Raw genomic sequence first — 17,561 nt, forward strand, 5'->3', positions numbered from 1 at the left:
CTGGTGTCAGGCCAGGTGCCCTGTCAGCACCCTCAGCACCAGCTTGGAGCAGTGAGTCTGGCCCCTGGGTGTCCTGGCCCCCTGAGCGGTCTTCCATGGAAGCACAGTCAGGGGCGGGAGACTGAGGCCTGGGGTGAAAATCGAGTGGCCGGGGTCTCCCCAGGCCCTGGCTCTGGGCGGGGTGTGGGGAGGCCCTTCTGGGCCCAGCGAGTCCAGACCCCCAGCTGTGGGTGTTTGCTGTGCGATCAGGCCTCGGCTCCTCGTGACGGTGTCTCCTGCCCCACAGCTCTGAGCACCTGTGGGAGGAGGAGGGGCCGGAGGTCGCGTCTCCACCAGCTCCCTGTGCACGTCCCCTGTGCTCCCTGAGCCTCGGCCTGATCCTCTGTGAAATGGGACGGCAATTCCTGTCCCTTCCCCTCGAGGACTGTGGATGTTGAACAGCTTCCTGCCGAGGCCTCACAGGAGCCCTGGGGGAACAGGGCTTGAGCCTCATTCACCCCGTCAGCAGAACAAACGCGGGGGCTGACTGTGTGTGACTGGGGGGCATGGTGTGTGCAGGTCTCTGAGCTCTAAAAGGAATGTTCTCCACTGCGGGCCAGACCCACTGATGGGGGAGGTCATGTGAGGTCATGACCTGGATTTCCTTTTTAATGGGATGGAAGAGAATGCATTGTTTCACAAAACCTTTTCCAGAGCTGTGCATGGTGGGCTTGCAGCAGCATGCTAACTCACCATATTGGATGTATTTCTAGCCATGGTTATTGTTTAAACAGTAAGAAGACGTCAGCTCCAGGAGCCAAAGCTGTGCCGTCCCCCCATTTTGGAGAAGACAGAGCAGAGGCTGAGAGAATCCCACAGGGTGGGCACTGTTGGGCTCTGGGGAAGGTTCCTCAAAGTCATGTCTGCTTGTCCCTGTGGGCCTGTCCCCTGCCCCATGGAAGCCACATGCTCCTCTTAAGCTCTCAGCCTACTCTCCAGGTCTTTTAACATGGCCACCTCATGGTCCCTGCACCCCTCATGTGTCCCACAGTGTGGGAGTGTCTCCCGTATTGGCTCATCTCTCAAGATGGCTGGTTTCTAAACAGTAGCACAGCCAGGCAGCCCCTAGGATGCTCTTCTTTCCCTTGGGAGGCTGGTCATCCACCTCCTTCGTCAACCTTCAAATGACTCTGTTTCATCTCCAGTCATCTAGAGAGCCTTATATCTCCCCCATCCCAACCCTAGAAGCTTCTCTCCAAACAGACATCATCAACGCATTTGCCAACAACTTCCGTAAAATTATTGCAGACAATGGTAATGAAATGTAGATGGAATGTGACTAGTGGTCAGCACTTGTCGGAACAACATAGATGGGGTGGATCAATGCCCCTGCCCGCTGGGCAGATCTCTAGCTGAGAACCACTGGGCTCTACCGTGTTCCGACTTCTCTTTTAGTTTTTAGTAAAATGCAACACACATCCAGAGAAGTGAGCAGGATGCAAGTGCACAGCTTGATGAATTTCCATAAAGTGAACCCTTCTGTGTAACAAGCATCCAGATTAAGAAATAGAGCATCATAAACAGCTCCCAGAAACCCCCTTCCTGTGCTGCCACCATCACCGTGCGCCCACACCAAGGATGACCATGGGCCTGATTCCTGGCTGCCTAGCTCGATTTTTCCTGCTTTTGAACTTCATGTGAGTGGAATTGCACAGTGTGTGTCTTTTCTCTCTGGCTTCTTTCTCTCCACCTTAGGTTTGTGAGGCTCGTCTCACTGTTGGGTGGAGATGCAGTGTGTTTCTTCTCGTTGCTGTAGAGTATTCCATTCATGACTATCTCAGCGTCTCTTTATCCAGCCCACAATTGATTGTGTCCCCCTTTCTGTTAGCTGAGTTGGAGAAACGTGAGCACGCCCAGGCAGAGTCAGGAGTGCCAGAACCAGGGATCACGATGTTCTCAGCAGGCAGGGGCGCTGGGCAGAAACCATCAAGGGGAACATGAGCCTGGTTCAATGTGAAGTCCCACCTTTCTGTTCAGAATATCAGCTGTGTCCATGCACAGGGGAAGGAGTCCTGGTCACTCAGAGTTCAACCCCAGACCCTGCCCAGCCATCACACGGCATCCCATGGTCTCAGGGAGGCCCGTCTGGGCTGTGGGGGGTGTCTCAAGACCTTCTCCACACACCCCTGGCCTTGGGGAGCATCTGGCTTGCATCTCACCCTCTGTGACTCCTAGCTGGGACCTGTCTCAGGAGCTGAGCTTCTCCCCTGTTTGCTGACAGCAGAGTGTCTGCACCAAAGGGATCCCTGGGGTTGGTGGGAGCCAACTGAGGGAAGCTGGAAATTTCTGCAGAAATCTGGAGGTTTCTGGATCCTAACAGTGGGGAGCAATGATGGCAGCCATTTAGGGAGAGGGGTTTCTGAAAACCTCAGGATGTCCCTTCATGTCCCTGCTGTCCGTGTCCCCAAGCTGCCATTTCTTGCCCTTGCTTGGAAAATAAGCTCTGTGTCCTGTTCCTGTGGGGACTTCTGAGGCTGCCTCTGCCAAGGGTTCTCACTGGGTCTGGAGTTGCCCGGACAGTAACCTGCTCCCGCCTGATGGGCTGAGGTGTTTTGCAGGGCTGCTCACCCATGGTGACCGCTCCTTTCAGGCGGGCTGCCTCAGAGTTCCCGGATGAGCTCTCTCAGATGTGTGATCAAACACTCGGCTGACTCATCGCCTCTGGCCAAGGAGGGTGAAGGGTTCGCCCTGTGTGGGACGGGAGAGGGCAGGCCCGGGGACGGCTGGTGTCTGTGGGCATTTTCACGGGTCACAGACGCGTAGCCACCCTAAGTGTCGTGCCTGGTTGCACACTCCTGACCCCACGCCCCAGGTCACAGATCCAGGAGCAGATATGGGACTTGGGGTAAGCAGGCCTTTAGGAGTAGATGGTGCCCAGTGAGCACAGCACGTCAGGGGCTTGACAGGCCACGGGTGACCGTTTGCCACCTTTCCAGGGCCTTTGTTCCCATTGTCAAAACAGCTGACTGCATCTTCCCAGCAGCTTTCTCAGGAGCCCCTCCTTTGCAGAATCTCACAATCCCACCTCCCTGTCCCTCAGTCCTGTGAGCCTGGCTCCTTGCCCGTGTCTGTGAGATTATGACCCTAGAATAACATTCTGATGGGTGTGAGGACATCCAGGCAGCATCGAGACCTTGATCAGAGCCAGCAAACACTGTGTTCATGTTCTCCAGCCGAGGCCGCTGGGCTCACAGCTGGTGGACCCGGCTCTTCCCGGTGTGGAGGAAGCAAGTTTCCCATGGAGACCAGTTGATACTCACCTGTGAGTATCATTTGAGGGGCCTCTGAGGACCCTGGTTTCCAGTTGGGTGGCACCATGATGCTGATGTGAGATGGCAGATGCCTGACCTTGCACGCCACATCCAGTGGGTCGTGAGGTCACCTGGAGCTCTGTGCCAAAAGCATTCAGGGCCACGGCTGGGCTCAGCCAGAAAGCACGTCTGTTTGAGTGACGGGAAGCAGTGGCCGTCCACACAGTTCATGTCTATTGTCCCAAGCACCAATCTAGCCAGCCTAGTGTCGATCAGGCATGCCCATTAATGGTCATTTATCTTGTTTTCAGGTGTTTTCATATGTAGCCACTCTGCTCTACATGGTCCATGCGGTGTTTTCTTTAATCAGATGGAAGAAAGCAGCAGAAGAACTTTAGCTGAAAACCCAGATGGTGACAACTGATTGGCTGCCCTCTGGCATAGCTTTTCAGCATTCAGAAATGCTCTCCATGGTGGAAAAAAGAAACCCAAAGAAGAGCAATGCTGTGTGTCTTGAGGGTGTTATGCGGACTCTCCCCTGTCCTTCCTGTCAGGGTTGGGACCTGCTGCGTTTAACCTCCTACTCCTGAGCCATCTTTCAGGGTCACCTCTATTTGTGAAAGGGGGCGGTGGGGTGGAGTGTGGGGACTGTGACCTGAGAGACCATGAAACAAAGATCCCTGCTGAGCCCTGGACCGGATCTTGCGAACTCTCTGCTGGAATCTTCCACAGGCTCTTTTGAGACCCCATGTGGTGGGTGTTTCTAAGTCTTCATGGAGATTCTCCCTGTCATAGGATAAAACTCACCCAACAAGTACTTGCAGATGTCCACAGGGGAAGATGATAAACCTTTGAAATACTTTACAAAGTGCCTTTATGTTCAATACTTTTGTCAGGTGTTTTGTGGGTTTTGTTTTGACTCCCCAGTATCAGGACCATTATTCCGGCTTTCTTTCTGAGGAATCCTGGGCTTAGACTGAATCTCTAGAGGCGACATGCAGTGGCAGTTCAGATGACAGCTGCGTGTGCTCGGCCACTGCACTCAGAGAGCCCAGCACTCAGTCTCCCACCCTCCCCAGCTACCAGGGGCCTCAGATGGCTTCACCTCTCTGGAAACTTGCCACGTACCAGCCTGGTGCTTCTATTCTTTTTCCTACAAGACAAAGGGGTCTGTGCTCAATTGGAAAGTCCTCAAGCTACAAGAAAACCAGGTGCAGAAGTTTCCTCTCACTCTGTGAAGCTGATCAGAGATGTTCTGGGCAGTGGGCTGTGTGTTCTGTTCCATTTAGTGATGTGGATAATAAACTGTTTTTAGAATTTCCTTGGGCCACTCCATAGGGGTGAAAGGGGACCAGACTGCAGAGTGACAGGAAGTGAGGTGACAAGTGCTGAGTGCCACATCCTGGGGATGAGATGCCCGGGTTGAGAGGAGAGGAGATAATGGGAAGGGGGCACTCAGTGAGGAATCCTGAGAGTCAGCTCCTGGCATGAAGTGCTCCTTCATCCCTTCACTCGAAGAATCCATGATGTCCCAGAGCTGGGGCCCTAGACCAGGAGGCTCAGAAACTGGTCAGCCCCCAGCCATGGAGGCGGACCGGCAGGGCTGGCTGACCTCTGGATCATGGCCATGAGGGCAAAGCTTCCAGCCTCAGGCGGAGGTTTGACTAGTTGACATTTTCCTTCCCTCCCACCTTGGGGACCTCATGACTAAATTGGGTCTCAGTGGCATCTCCAGGATGTCTTCTGTTATCCCAGGATAATTATTCCAGGAAACGGCCACTTTTAGCGAGTCCACGTAAAACAAAACTTAAGTAAAAAACTTCATTGTAAATTAGGAGCACGGGGTTTAATCGGGGCTTTATCCTGGAAAATTAAAGTACAAATTAAGAAATGTTAGGAAGTTGGTCACGTGTTTCACAAAATTTGCAATCAAGTGTTGATCGAGGGAAGTCTCATTTTTTCAACAAAACCACTGTTCACAGTCCCGGGCGCAGCACTGCGATGCCGACAGAGGCGCTCTGTTGACCCTCGTCTGAAGGAAAAAACCAAAGGCTTAGTGGAGTTTCCCAAGGCTTTCTCGGTGTTTCAAATTTTACTTTACTTCTTCAGCTAACCCCTGTGACAGCCATGTGTGGTTGGTAGCATTCAGATGAGGAGTCTGAGGCACAGAGAGGTTAAATGATTTACCCAAGGTCACACAGCAAGTAGGCGTGATTTCCATGTGTCTGTCTCCTGTCTCCCAAAGTTACCTGTCATGTGCCACATCTCACTGTGACAGGGTCCTGTCCCCCTGGGAGCAGGGGCCACAGACATGCCCAGCCAGTCCTTCACACGCACAACACTGACAACACTGGTGGACGATACTGAAGTTTCTGAAGGGCACACGAGGAGTGTCGGGAAACCCAGCCAGGAGCCCACCCTCCTGGGAGGAGTGTCTGGGATGAGGGGCTTTACCAGGCAGAGAAGGCAGGGAGGGCTTTCCTAGGCAGAGCGGGGCAGTGACCCAGCCAGGCAGGAGGGGAGGGGAGGGCTCAGGAGGTTATGAGACCCAGGGGCCCTGAAGGCAAGGCTGCAGCCTGGTGTGTACCCAGGGGCACCTGCGGGGACTTCCTGTGGGACAGTGGCAGCTGGCCAGGTGAGAGATGCTGTGGGTGGGCTGCAGCAGTGGGACAGGCAGATAGGCTGGGCTGTGGAGGGGACAGACTTGACCAGATGCTGTGGAACTGAGAGCCAGTGGAGGGGACTCTGCGGACCCCTGAGCCGCCTGAGTGAGTGCCTCTCTCAGCTCAGCTCCCTTGCCTGCAGAGCAGGAACAGCCATCCTGTCTCGTGGGCTGTTGGAGGATTCAAGGACTCAGTTCAGGTCAGCCCCGGACCGAGGAAGGATGAGGACGTGCCAGCTGCGGTCACCATTATGGGAACGAAGCAGGGAAAGGTCTAGAATGATCCTGAAGTTTCTACCCTGGGCAGACGATGGTTATTCACTCTCTGTTCAGGATTCGTTAACCACGGCCCTGACATTGTCATAAACTTGGATCGATAGTTTTGCTTTTCCTCCCAGAACTGAACCCTTAATTGGCCATGTCAGAGGTTAAAATGGCCCCATCTAGTAAACCAACTTCAGTCCGTTGGGAAGGAGGCCATTTCTGCCAGAGCCCTCTGACCACTGAGTGAAGTGCACCATGAGGCCCCAGAGGGTCAGGGTCATCCCATCAGACGCTTTGGATCCTCTGTCACCTGGGCCTGAGCAGCCAGCCCGGAGCAGCCTCACCCCTTGGGGACAGCAGTGCTGGGAGGGAGCAGGGACGTTACCGATGAAGAACAGGGGACCCCAGAGGCCCAGAGACTCCTGCAGAGCACCCGGCAGGTTAGCGCAGGAGCTGGGCCTCGGCCTCAGGCACCCTCCTCTGCCACGCCCACTCGGCTTCCTGCCCCTGCTGTCCTCCTCTTTCCCCTCATTTTATTGAGATACAATTGTCAGATAACATTGTATAAGGTTGAGGTGGACAACATTACTGATTTGGTGTCTGTATGTACTGTGAAACGATCTCCACAATAGGTCTAGTTAACATCCTTCCCCTCACGTAGTTACTAGTTGTTTTTCCTTGTGTTGACAACTTTTAAGATCTACTCTTTTAGCAACTTTCCAATATACAGAACAATGTTGTCAGCTGTAGTCATCATGCTGCACATTTCATCCCTGAACGTGTTTTTATTATAACTGGAAGTGTGTACCTTTTGAGCCCCTTCACCCAGTTCCCCCACCCCCTACCCCACCTATGGCAACCACAAACCTGATCTCTGTTTCTGTGAGTTTGTTTGTTTTAAATTCCACACATAGTGAAATCACACAGTATTTTTCTCTCTGTCTGACTCATCTCACTCAGCATAAGGAAATCACTATCCCAAAGAGACATCTGCACCCCACGTTCATTGCCGCATTTTTCACAATAGCCGAGACCGGGAAACAACCTACGTGTCACTGACACATGAATGGATAAAGAAAATGTGGTATATACACAGTGGAATACTGTTCAGCTATAAAAAGAAGGAAGGACATGCTCCCATTTGCAACAACATGGCTGGACCCCCAGGGCGTTGTGCCCTCCTCTTTTAAGAAGCCCGCTGCCTTCTGCTCTTGCACTGAGGCCGAGCAGAGAGGGGCTGAATTAGCGACCTGCATGGACATGGCCAGGGGTGAAAGAGCCACCCTGTGAGTGTGAGGACACAGTGCCCAGACTCTGTGGCCCATGGGGGGACCTTGTGTCACCCAGTGTTGATGACAATCTTGTGGGTCACACAGGACATGCATCCACCAGTGGCTATAGTGGGGGCATGGCTGTCCCCGAGCATCATGCACAAATCACTCAGCACACTCTACATCCAGTGTACCGTGGATGTCAGTGATAATGATGATGATGACAATGTCATCCACCTGCCTCATTCCTGCACAGCTGGCATATCACATCCTCCAGGGAGCTGTCTCCATCCCCAGCCAGCTCCTGGGTATCCTGGCTCTCCACACCCCCAGCCTCTGCTCCTTAGAACTGCAAGCTCCCCTTCCCACCCCCCATCTCCCAGGCAGATGCCCTGACCAGTTCTCTGCAGATGCTTGCCCATACCCAGCCCCAATAGGACAGAGGGAGGCCAGCAGGACCCAGGGGCTCTGCTCAGCCCCCAGGATGGACTGTGGCAGACAGACGAGGAGGTTAAGGGCTCCGAGAGCCCCTCTCAGGACTCATTCCCATCACCCAGGCCAGGAAGGGGCAGCCAGCAGGGGAAGTGCAGGAGACAAACTGCATATTTCCACGGACTCTTATGCTATAAGCAGGGCTTGGGTCCCCACTCTTGGCCTGTCCTCTGCCTTGGGCAAACAATGACAGGAATGCACCTGAGACAGTGTGCCCAGCATTCCGGGGTTGTTGACCAGATGCTCCGCTAGGGCTGCCCTGCCCTTCACCCCATTTACCTGAGTCCAGCAGTTTTCTGGGACCTGATACTAACAGGCAAAATATGATTGACACGTTCAGGCGATCTCTGTGCCCTGATGCAGCCCTGGCTGTAATGGAAGGGGCAGGGGTTCTGGCCTCACTGGGCAGGGAGGTGGGGGAGAGGGTGATGGAGGGATTGAGAAAGCCCCTTCCCATCTGCTCAGCTTTGCTCCCTCCCCTGTTACACACGAGGGTCCCCAGGGGCCAGTGTACCTTCTCCATGTGACTGAAACTAAGAGCTCCACAGATGTTCTCTGCTGTCACCTCACAACCATCCCACAACAGTCCTATTATCATTTCCACTGTGCGCATGAGGAAGCAGGTTCTTGGACACCGAATGATGCCCATCTGAGGACCCTGCTAAGTGGTGAGCCAGGCCTGAACCAGGGCAGGCAGACCCAGAGCCCAGGCAGGGCTGGAGCCGTCCCTGCAGAAGTGTCCCATAGACTAATGTGTCCCCCATGTTCCCTGCATCCCTTGACCACTGGTCTCCCCACTTCCCCGTCCCCAGGCCTGGCTGGATGCAGGTTCTCAGCTGCCCCCGTCACCTTTGGGTCTTAAAAGGGCAGCTGATCCCGAAGATGCTGGCAGTTTAGCAGGAGGCCCTGGAGAATCCTCAAGGAAGGCTCTCACGGTGTGTCTCAGGCCCCAGGACCCGGCTCTTTTGTGCCCTGAAACTTTGCTCTCAGTGAGCATGTTCTTCCTGCTGGGTGGGGAGAACAACCCACAAGGAGTGGACCCCCCGATCTGTGATGAGCAGGAGGAAGCCCCCAGCTTGCTTAAGCAAACTCTGTCTCTTCGGGTCCAGAGAAGCTGTTTCCCAGACAGCTGTGAGGAAGAGCAGATGTGGCTGCAGAGGCCGTCAGGGCCTGTGAGGTGGCGGGTGGCTGGGAGAGGTGACGGGCGAGGATGGAGAGGCCCCTTCCTTTCCTGGGCACAACCACGTGGGCAGATGGGGGTTCGTGGCCTGATTTCTGGCTCCCTCTGGGGCTCTGTATCAGCAGTAGGAACAAGACGAAGTTCAAGACCACTCTCCTGTCACCTGCCCGGAGGGTGGGCACCTGGACCCTTCCTTCCTCCCTGTCAAGGAGAGACGGGTCTCTCTTTCTCTGTCCTCCTACCCAGGGTGATGAGAACTCTGTGACTTGCAGAGCTGGTGCGTCTGCCACCACCCTCCCTGCCTCTGATTTCAGCAGGCCCTCAGCCAGCAGTGGAGGCCCAGCCATCACCTGATTTGAGACTCACGTCTCCCCTCAAGCCCCTGTTGGTCACCCCCTCCAGCACAGCCAGTGACCTCACATTCTGCTCCTAAAGAAGAAGGAGAAGAAGAAGGAGATGAAGAAGACCTCATGCCTCATCCTTCCTGGGCTCCTCTTCCCGCCCCGTCCCTCCCTCCATACAAACCTACCTCCATCCCCCTGGTCATGTGGAGCCCTCCCCCTGCCCGAGGCCTGTGCTCTCCACACTCTCCGGACCCCGGGCTCCTTCCAACACTCCCCCAGCCCCAGTACTCAGTGGCTGCCCTGGTCCCCGCTGGGGCTCCCACCACAGCGTGTTCTTAAATACCTGCCTCCTCAGGACAATGCCAATGCCAACACCAACCCAAACGCATCAACAAAGAAACAGCAAAACCAAACACAAGAAACTAACAACAACCCAGTCAAACCAAACCACAGGGAAGCCCCTGCATGAGTCCTGCTCTTCTCCCTCACAGCCAGACTTCCGAGTCGGCTCCTCGCCTGTTGGGAGATGAGCCACCGGTGTGCCATGGCGCCTTTCCTTTATTTAGGTTTACTGTTGTTTTATTTTCCATACAGTTAATAATTGTCTGTGTTTTTTGTTTTGTGTTATTCTTAAGGGTAGGGGTTTATTTTTTCTACTTATTGATCATTAATTCAACCCGAATACTGTGGCAGTTTCCTCGGTCTCTCTCCAGATTGTCAGACGCATCAGCTATTCTGTCAGTCTCCTCTTCCTGAAGAAGTCCCTCCAGAGCCTTCCAGCCTGCGTAGGTCCCCTCGACACCTGGTGCCCGGCCGTCCCCTCATCGTCCCCTGTGTGCTCCCTCGTCTCTCCCATGCTGCTCTGCGGTTTCCTGTGGTCCATACAGTCCTTGCCCCTTGTTGGTTCACACCTTCATTTGGGGGAGCACGTGCTCTAGTAACCTCCTAGGAAATAGTGTAGTGGGAATTGGGGTGATTGCTTTTTAGACTGTTCCTGTGGAAAGTGTTTTATTCTACCTTCACACTTGATTAGTAGTTTAGCTGGGTATGGAATTTGGGTTAAAAATAATTTCCCTTTGATATGTGGGAAGCATTGTTCTGTTGCAGTCAACATTCCAGAGTTGCTTGTTTTTTTTGAATGATTTTTCTCTCTTCTCTTTTTTTCTGTATTTTTCCAGAACTTCCATTATTTGGGTATTAGAATTTCTAAACTGGTTCTCTGAGTTTCTTTACTTTCCTGTTTTTATCTCTGTCACTTTGCTCTCCTTCCTGGAAGTCCTTCACATTTATTATCCAATTCTTCTGTTGACATTTTCATTTTTCACTGTTGCTTTATTTGTTTTTTAATTTTCAAGAGCTTTCTTTTGTGCTCTGATTTTCCCTTCTAAGGTGTTCTTCTCTTGCGTCATGGATCTGTATCCTCTTTTGTTCTCCGAGGATACTAATAATTTTGAGGATGCTTTCTTCCCACTTTATAATCTCTTTTTCTTCCAAGTTGCCCTTTCCCTTTGTGCAGCCTCTCTATTTCATGTTAGAGGCACTCTTGAGATGTTTGTTAGTCTTTAGTTGTTAGCTCATATTTTTAAGCCAACTTTATTGAGGTATAATTCACATATAATAAAATACCCCCATTTTGCACATACATTTTGATAAGTTTGACCAATACATACTCCCATGTAACAATCATAGCAATCAAAATATGGAACATTCTCATCACATAGAAAAGTTCCCTTGGGGGGCCGACCTGGTGGCACAGTGGTTAAGGTCGCAAACTCTATGTCAGCAGCCTAGGGTTCGCCAGTTTGGATCCCAGGCACGGACCTACGTGCTGCTCATCAAGCCATGCTGTGGCAGGGGACCCACCTAAAAGTAGAAGAAGATGGACACAGATGTTAGCTCAGGGCTAATCTTCCTCAAAAAAAGTTCCCTTGTGCCCCTTCCTATTTGTGCCACCCCAAATCCCAGCCCTCAGCCCCAGACAACATCTAGTCTGCTTTCTGTCACTGCAGATTAGGTTTATCATTTCTAGAGGTTCGTGTAAATGGAACCTTACAGAATGTACTCTTTTGTACCTGGCTTCTTCTGCTCAGCATGATGGGTATGAAATTCATCCCTGTTGTTGAGTTCCCAGCAGTTCATTTCTTCTCTTGCCCTTTCCCCCTAGTATCTCATTGTATGAATATGTCATAATTTGTTTAGCTGTTCATCTGTCCATGGATATTTGGGTTGGTTCAGCTTGAGCTATTAAGAACAAAACTTTGTCTTTATGTGGACATATGGTTTCTTTATTCTTGGGTCAAAACCTAGTTGTTGAATGACTGGGTCATGTAGTCAATGAATATTTAGGTTTATAGGGAAACTATTTTGTTTTCCCAAATGGTTGTACCATTTTACACTCTCACAGAAATGTATGTGAGTTCCAGTTCCTCCACATCCTTACCAATACTTGATATTGTCAGTCTTTAAATTTTAGCCATCCTCGTGGGTGCATGGTCGTATCCCATTGAGATTTTAATGTGCACTTCCCCTAATAATCAATGACGTCAAGCAACTCTTCATGTGCTTATCGGCCATTTGTACATCTTCTTTTGTCAAGTGTGTGTTGAGATATTTTGCACATTTTCTATTGGGCTCTCTCTCTATATACATGTATGTGTGTGTGTGTATCAGATATATGTTTGACTCTCCTTATTTGCAGCAGTTATGTTCTATGAAGTCACCACAAACACTGACTTTTATATTTAGGTTTGTGATCCATTTTGAGTTAATTTTGGTATGTAGCCTAAAGTAACATTGAGATTTATTGTTTCCTTATGAATATCCAAGGGTTCCAGCATTGCATGTTCAAAAGAGTATCCTTTTCCTCATTGAATTACCTTGGAGACTTTGTCAAAAATCAGTTGACCATGGGGGGCCAGCCCCATAGCCTAGTAGTTAAGCTCAGCATGCTCCACCTGGTGGCCCAGGTTTGGTTCCTGGCTGCTGACCGACTCCACTCAGCAGTGGCCATGATGTGGTGGTGACCCACATCCAAAATAGAATAAGATTGTTACAGAAGTTAGCTCAGGGAAAATCTTCCTCAGGAAAAAAATCAGTCGACCGTATATGTATAGGTCTATTTCTGGATCTCTTTTGTGTACCATTGATCTCTGTGTCTGTACTTTTGCCAATATCATACTGTTTTGATTATTGTACCTTTATAATGAGTCTTGAGATCAGGTATTTAAGCCCCCATTTTTCTCCTTTTTCAAAATTGTTTTGACTCTTCTACATCCTTTATATTTCCATACAAATATTTTTGTCAGTTTCAGCAAAAAAGTTCGATGGATCTGTGATTGGGATTGCATTGAATCCGCAGATCCATTTGGGGAGAACGGACACCTTAACAATAGTGAGTCTTCTAATCTTTAAATGTGGTATATCTCTCTACTTATTTAATTTCTTTAATTTCTCTTAGCACTGTTTTATTTGCTAATATGTATCTTACACATATTGTTAATTTTCTCCTTTTTCTATATTATTACAAATGATGTTGTTTTAATTTTAACGTTTAAATGTTTGGTGCTATATATAGAAATACAATTGATTTTTGTGTATTGATCTTGTACAACTTGCTGAACTCACTTATTAGTTCTAGTAGTTTTTCATAAATCCCTTTGGATTTTATACATAGACAATCATATCATCTGTGAATAAAGACAGTTTTACTTTTTCCTTTTCAATCTGGATGCCTTTTACTTCTTTTTCCTGCCTTATTACACTGGCTAGGACCAGTTGAACAGATGGGGTGAGAGTGGGCATTCTTGCTTTGTTTCCAGTATTAGAGAGAAACCACTCTGTCTTTCATCATTAATATCATATTGTTGCAGGTTTTTCACAGTTGTGTTCCTTATCAGTTTGAAGAAATTTCCTTCTATTTTCACTTTTATGAGAGATTTTACCATGCACACTTGTTGAATTTTGCCAAATTTTGTCAAATGCTTTTTCTGTATCTGTTGCGATGATCATGTGGGTTTTTAAATTCCTTTAATATTGTGAATTGCATGACATTATTTTTTAATGTTAAACCAACTTTGAATTCCTAGGAGGAATTCCATTTAGTCATGGTGTATTTCTAACATTTTCATATAAAAGTATATTTTGCTGGATTCAACTTTCTAATATTTTGCCAAAAAATTTTGTCTCTTTGTTCATAAGGGTTATTAGTTCTTAGTTTTCTTGTAATATATTTGTCTAGTTTTGGTATTAAGGTATGCTGGCCCCATAGAATGAGATGGGAAATTTCCCCTCCTTTTTCAATTTCTGTGGTTGTGTAGGATTAATATTATTTTATTCTTTAAATGTTTGGTTGAATTAATCTGGACCTGGAGTTTTCTCTGTGTGACACTCATATTTGAATTGGGGTCTAAAGGCCGATTGGTATCCTGAGTGCGAGGCAGGGCTTTCCTGGAGCATCGCTGTAGGGTGATCGGACAGGCTGTTCAGTGAAGGAATCTCTAGTATCACTCTCTGTGAGTCTGTCCTCTTGCCTGGTCAGATTCCCCAGAGCAGCCTCTTCCACTCTCCAGCCTGACGGTGAAAGGCTGGCGGCCTGTCTTGTGGGAGACCAGGAGGACAGCATCCAGGAGGGACGTTCCTGGATGCTCCTGTGTGAGTGGCGTGCCCTGCGCCTGCTCACCTGGTCCAGGCTCAGGTGTCCCTCAGTCCACAGAGAGGGTTGGATCTGGGGCCCGGCTTGGGGGGGGGGGCGGGACTTGATTCACTGTCTCCAGAGAAATCTCCCAGCTATACAGGGTGGAGGAGGGAATGGGAGGATCTTACTCCTTTTTAAACATCTTCCAACCATTCTTGTTTCAAACTCCTTCCTCAGTCCCACCTCTAGAGCTCTGTGGTGTCGACAATTCCTGAGCCTTTTGAGGATTCTGTATTACAGACTGGTTTGGTTCTAGACTTTCCCTGTTGCCTCCTCCAGATCCAGGGGGCTTTTTAGTCTGAAATATCAGTTATAGTCCAGCTTCCAAAATTTTGTGGCTTTTTTATCCCATTATTCCTATCTTTGTAGGTTTATGCCCTTGAAAAACAAGCTTTACTGTCATTTGAGTGTAGTTTCAAGAAAGCAGTAAAGTAGATATGTATGTTTAATCTGCCATATTTACACCCCTCCAAGAATTCCTTTTTATTTTCAATCCACTGCAATCTGGCTTCTGACCCCACGATTCCTCAGAAAATGGCTCCTTCTCAGGTCACTAGTTAACTCCTCTTTACCAAGTACAATGAGCCCCAATCAACCCCTCTCTTCCTGACCTCTCACCAGCATCTGATGCCAGTGGGCCTCCCTCCCTGACACTGCTCCCTTCGTGGGCTTCACTGACCTCACACTGTCCTGGTCTCCCACCTATTTCTCTGGCTTGATAACCTTCAGCACTCCATCTGGGGCCATCTTCTCTTCCCCGTGTCCACATTCTTCCCTGGAGAAATCACTGAGACCCATGTCAGTGATGCATGGTCCATTTATCACCTACCTGTCTCCCAAGCTCCAGATCCATGTACACAACTGCCTACCGAGTGCCCCCATCCATGACCGTCACGTGTCTCCATTTGATCAAGATGTTTTCAACCTTCAGTAGAGATTTACTGTTTTCCCTTTAAAAATCTTGCATACTTTTTGTCGCATGTGTTCCAGTGCTCTATATAGTTTATGTTGCTATCATGACTGAGAAAGAGTTATGTTACTTTTTCTGACTGGCCGTTCTGGAGCACTGGCCACCCGATGATTTCCCATGAGGTCACCTCCATCTGGCCACCTTGAACCTCCCTTGTGCTCACTCTAAGAGTCTGTCCATTGATCTTCTTGGACTATCTAGGTGGACAATCATGTCCCCTGTAAAGGAAGTCTGCTTTGTTCCTTCCTGTTCCTCTTCTTGTTGCTTTGCTGGGTCAACCCCCAGGACAGAATTGAATGCTGGAGGAGTGGGCATACATGTCCTGTTCTTTCCTGGAATGGAAGGAATGTTCCCAAGGTTTACCATTAAGTTCTGGGTTTACTCTGGTCAGTACTGTTTATCACAGGAAGGAAGTTCCCTTCTACTTCTAGTTTGCCAAGAGATTTTATCCAGAGTGGGAGTGACTTTGATCAGTTTTTCTGCCCTCTCTTGGAGAGATCCCAAGCTTTTCCCCTTTTAAACTGTTACAAAATTACATTGATCGACTATTGTTGAACCAATCCTGCAGCCATTGTTCTGGCAGCCTTCTGGACACCCGGACCCTATCACATGATGATTTCTCCTTCTCAGGGGAGCAGGCAAAGACAATAAATCAGGGCCCATGGTCTCAGGGAAGTTTCACCAGTATCTGTGAGCCCCCTTCCTGGAAGATAAGCTCAGGGAGCAACATCGTGTAGGTCTGCACACTTTCCTTGTATGATGATAAGTCAGTGTCTTCAGGACTGATTTCTGTGTACTTGTCATTTTCTCTCTGGTCAGAGATTTAATATAATTTTTGATACTACTATAGGTCCTGGCTTTGGTCTTTCACATCCTGGTATTATTTGGTCACAGTTACCACCTTTTGCCACTGGGTGGGGGTCAAGAGCCACACGTTCTGAGCCCTCTGCATTTCAGCAGGATCCCAGGGGCTGGAGTCCTCACTGGGCGGGTGTGGGGGAGAGGCACTTTCTTCGGTGTGCTTTCGCTGTCCTACTTGCTCTCCTTCACTACCTGCTCTCCTGGGGTGTTGGCTTCATGAGGTCACCCCCATATTGCTTTCACCTTGGTAGGGGCTTTCCCCTAGGCTGCGTGGGACGTCCAGGATCTTTGATGTTCCCGTGAATGAGAGTCCCCTCCCCCTTCCTTCCCTCTCAGAAGCTGCACTCACTCCTGGATTGCAGTCTTTTGGGGAGGAGTGAAGTTTTCTCTGACCCTGTTCCACCTCCTCCAAGGGGGCTCCAGCCTCTCCACCCTCCAACATATGGCTGCATGGGTCTCACAGACGTGTTTTATATTGTGTTTATGCCCTCTGTTGGAGTATGAATGTCTTTCATTGTATGTGGAAGGGAGAGATTGCTGGGAGCACTCTCTCTGCCATGATGCTGATGTCACTCTTAAAGTTTTCTTTCTAAGTCAAAAGAGAGACTAATTTTGGGGGAAGTTTGTCAAAAATATCAAAAAATTTTTAAGACACTTGGTCAAATAGGAAACAATGCTTAATTATCCATTCGATCAAGGTGACAACAGAAACAATGAAAAATACCTTAACAGAGAGACTTCAGTCTTTTTGAACATAGGAAATTATTTTAACAAATCGTAGGTTTTCTGTGTTATTGGTAAACTTACTCCAAAGTAAAGAAAAGCATTTTCTAAGCTTTTTATCAAGAGCAGATTAAGAGTTCAAGGAATTATCTTTTTAAGAGAGAAAGCCAAATTTTAATTTTGCACCAGCTTATTATTTTCATTTTTCCCCCTGCTTTTTTCTCCCCAAATTCCCCCAGTACATAGTTGTATATATTTTAGTTGTGGGTCCTTCTAGTTGTGGCATGTGGGATGCCACCTCAATGTGGCCTAATGAGCGGTGCCATGTCCGTGCCAAGGATCCGAACCCTGGGCCGCCGAAGCAGAGTGCGTGAACTTAACCACTTGGCCATGGGCCTGGCCCAAAACACCAGCTTGCTTTTGATATTAAAACTCATTCATTTAATTGAATTTATTTTTATTAATTTATTTTTTTAAAGATTGGCACCTGAGCTAACATTTGTTGCCAATCTTCTTTTTTTTAAATTCCTCTTCTTCTCTCCAAAGCCCCTCAGTACATAGTTGTATATTTTAGTTGTGGGTCCTTCTAGTTGTGGCATGTAGGACGCCCCCTCAGTGTGGCCTGATGAGCAGTGCCATGTCTGCACCCAGGATCTGAACTGGTGAAACCCTGGACCACTGAAGCAGAGTGCGTGAACCTAACCACTCGGCCATGGAGCCAGCCCCTAATTGAATTTCTTTTAATCTCAGCCAACTTGACCATGCACAAAACTCCTCAGCATTTTACTTCCACAAACCTCCTGTCACTTAC

The 17,561-nt window shown here is 49.2% G+C and overlaps 1 protein-coding gene and 1 long non-coding RNA gene across 4 annotated transcripts in view; one reads left to right on the plus strand and one right to left on the minus strand.

The window, feature by feature from the left end:
- The window catches only part of LOC139075695 (uncharacterized), a 318,375-nt gene that overhangs the window by 116,740 nt on the left and 184,074 nt on the right, over positions 1–17,561 (minus strand). The window lies entirely within an intron of this gene.
- LOC139075692 (myelin and lymphocyte protein-like) overlaps positions 1–17,561 on the plus strand; it is an 83,162-nt gene that overhangs the window by 21,276 nt on the left and 44,325 nt on the right. Inside the window, exons 4-5 of one of the 3 annotated variants that reach the window (XM_070573601.1) lie at positions 1,435–1,676; positions 3,602–4,022. In XM_070573601.1, the coding sequence (XP_070429702.1) occupies positions 1,435–1,470 (36 nt within the window). In that variant the 3' untranslated portion in view covers positions 1,471–1,676; positions 3,602–4,022. Of the gene's footprint in view, positions 1–1,434; positions 4,023–17,561 lie in introns of all 3 variants that reach the window. The other 2 variants (XM_070573600.1, XM_070573599.1) reach the window with 2 other exon arrangements.

Source organism: Equus przewalskii, chromosome 14, assembly GCF_037783145.1.
Source record: "Equus przewalskii isolate Varuska chromosome 14, EquPr2, whole genome shotgun sequence".
NCBI classification, from domain to species: domain Eukaryota; kingdom Metazoa; phylum Chordata; class Mammalia; order Perissodactyla; family Equidae; genus Equus; species Equus przewalskii.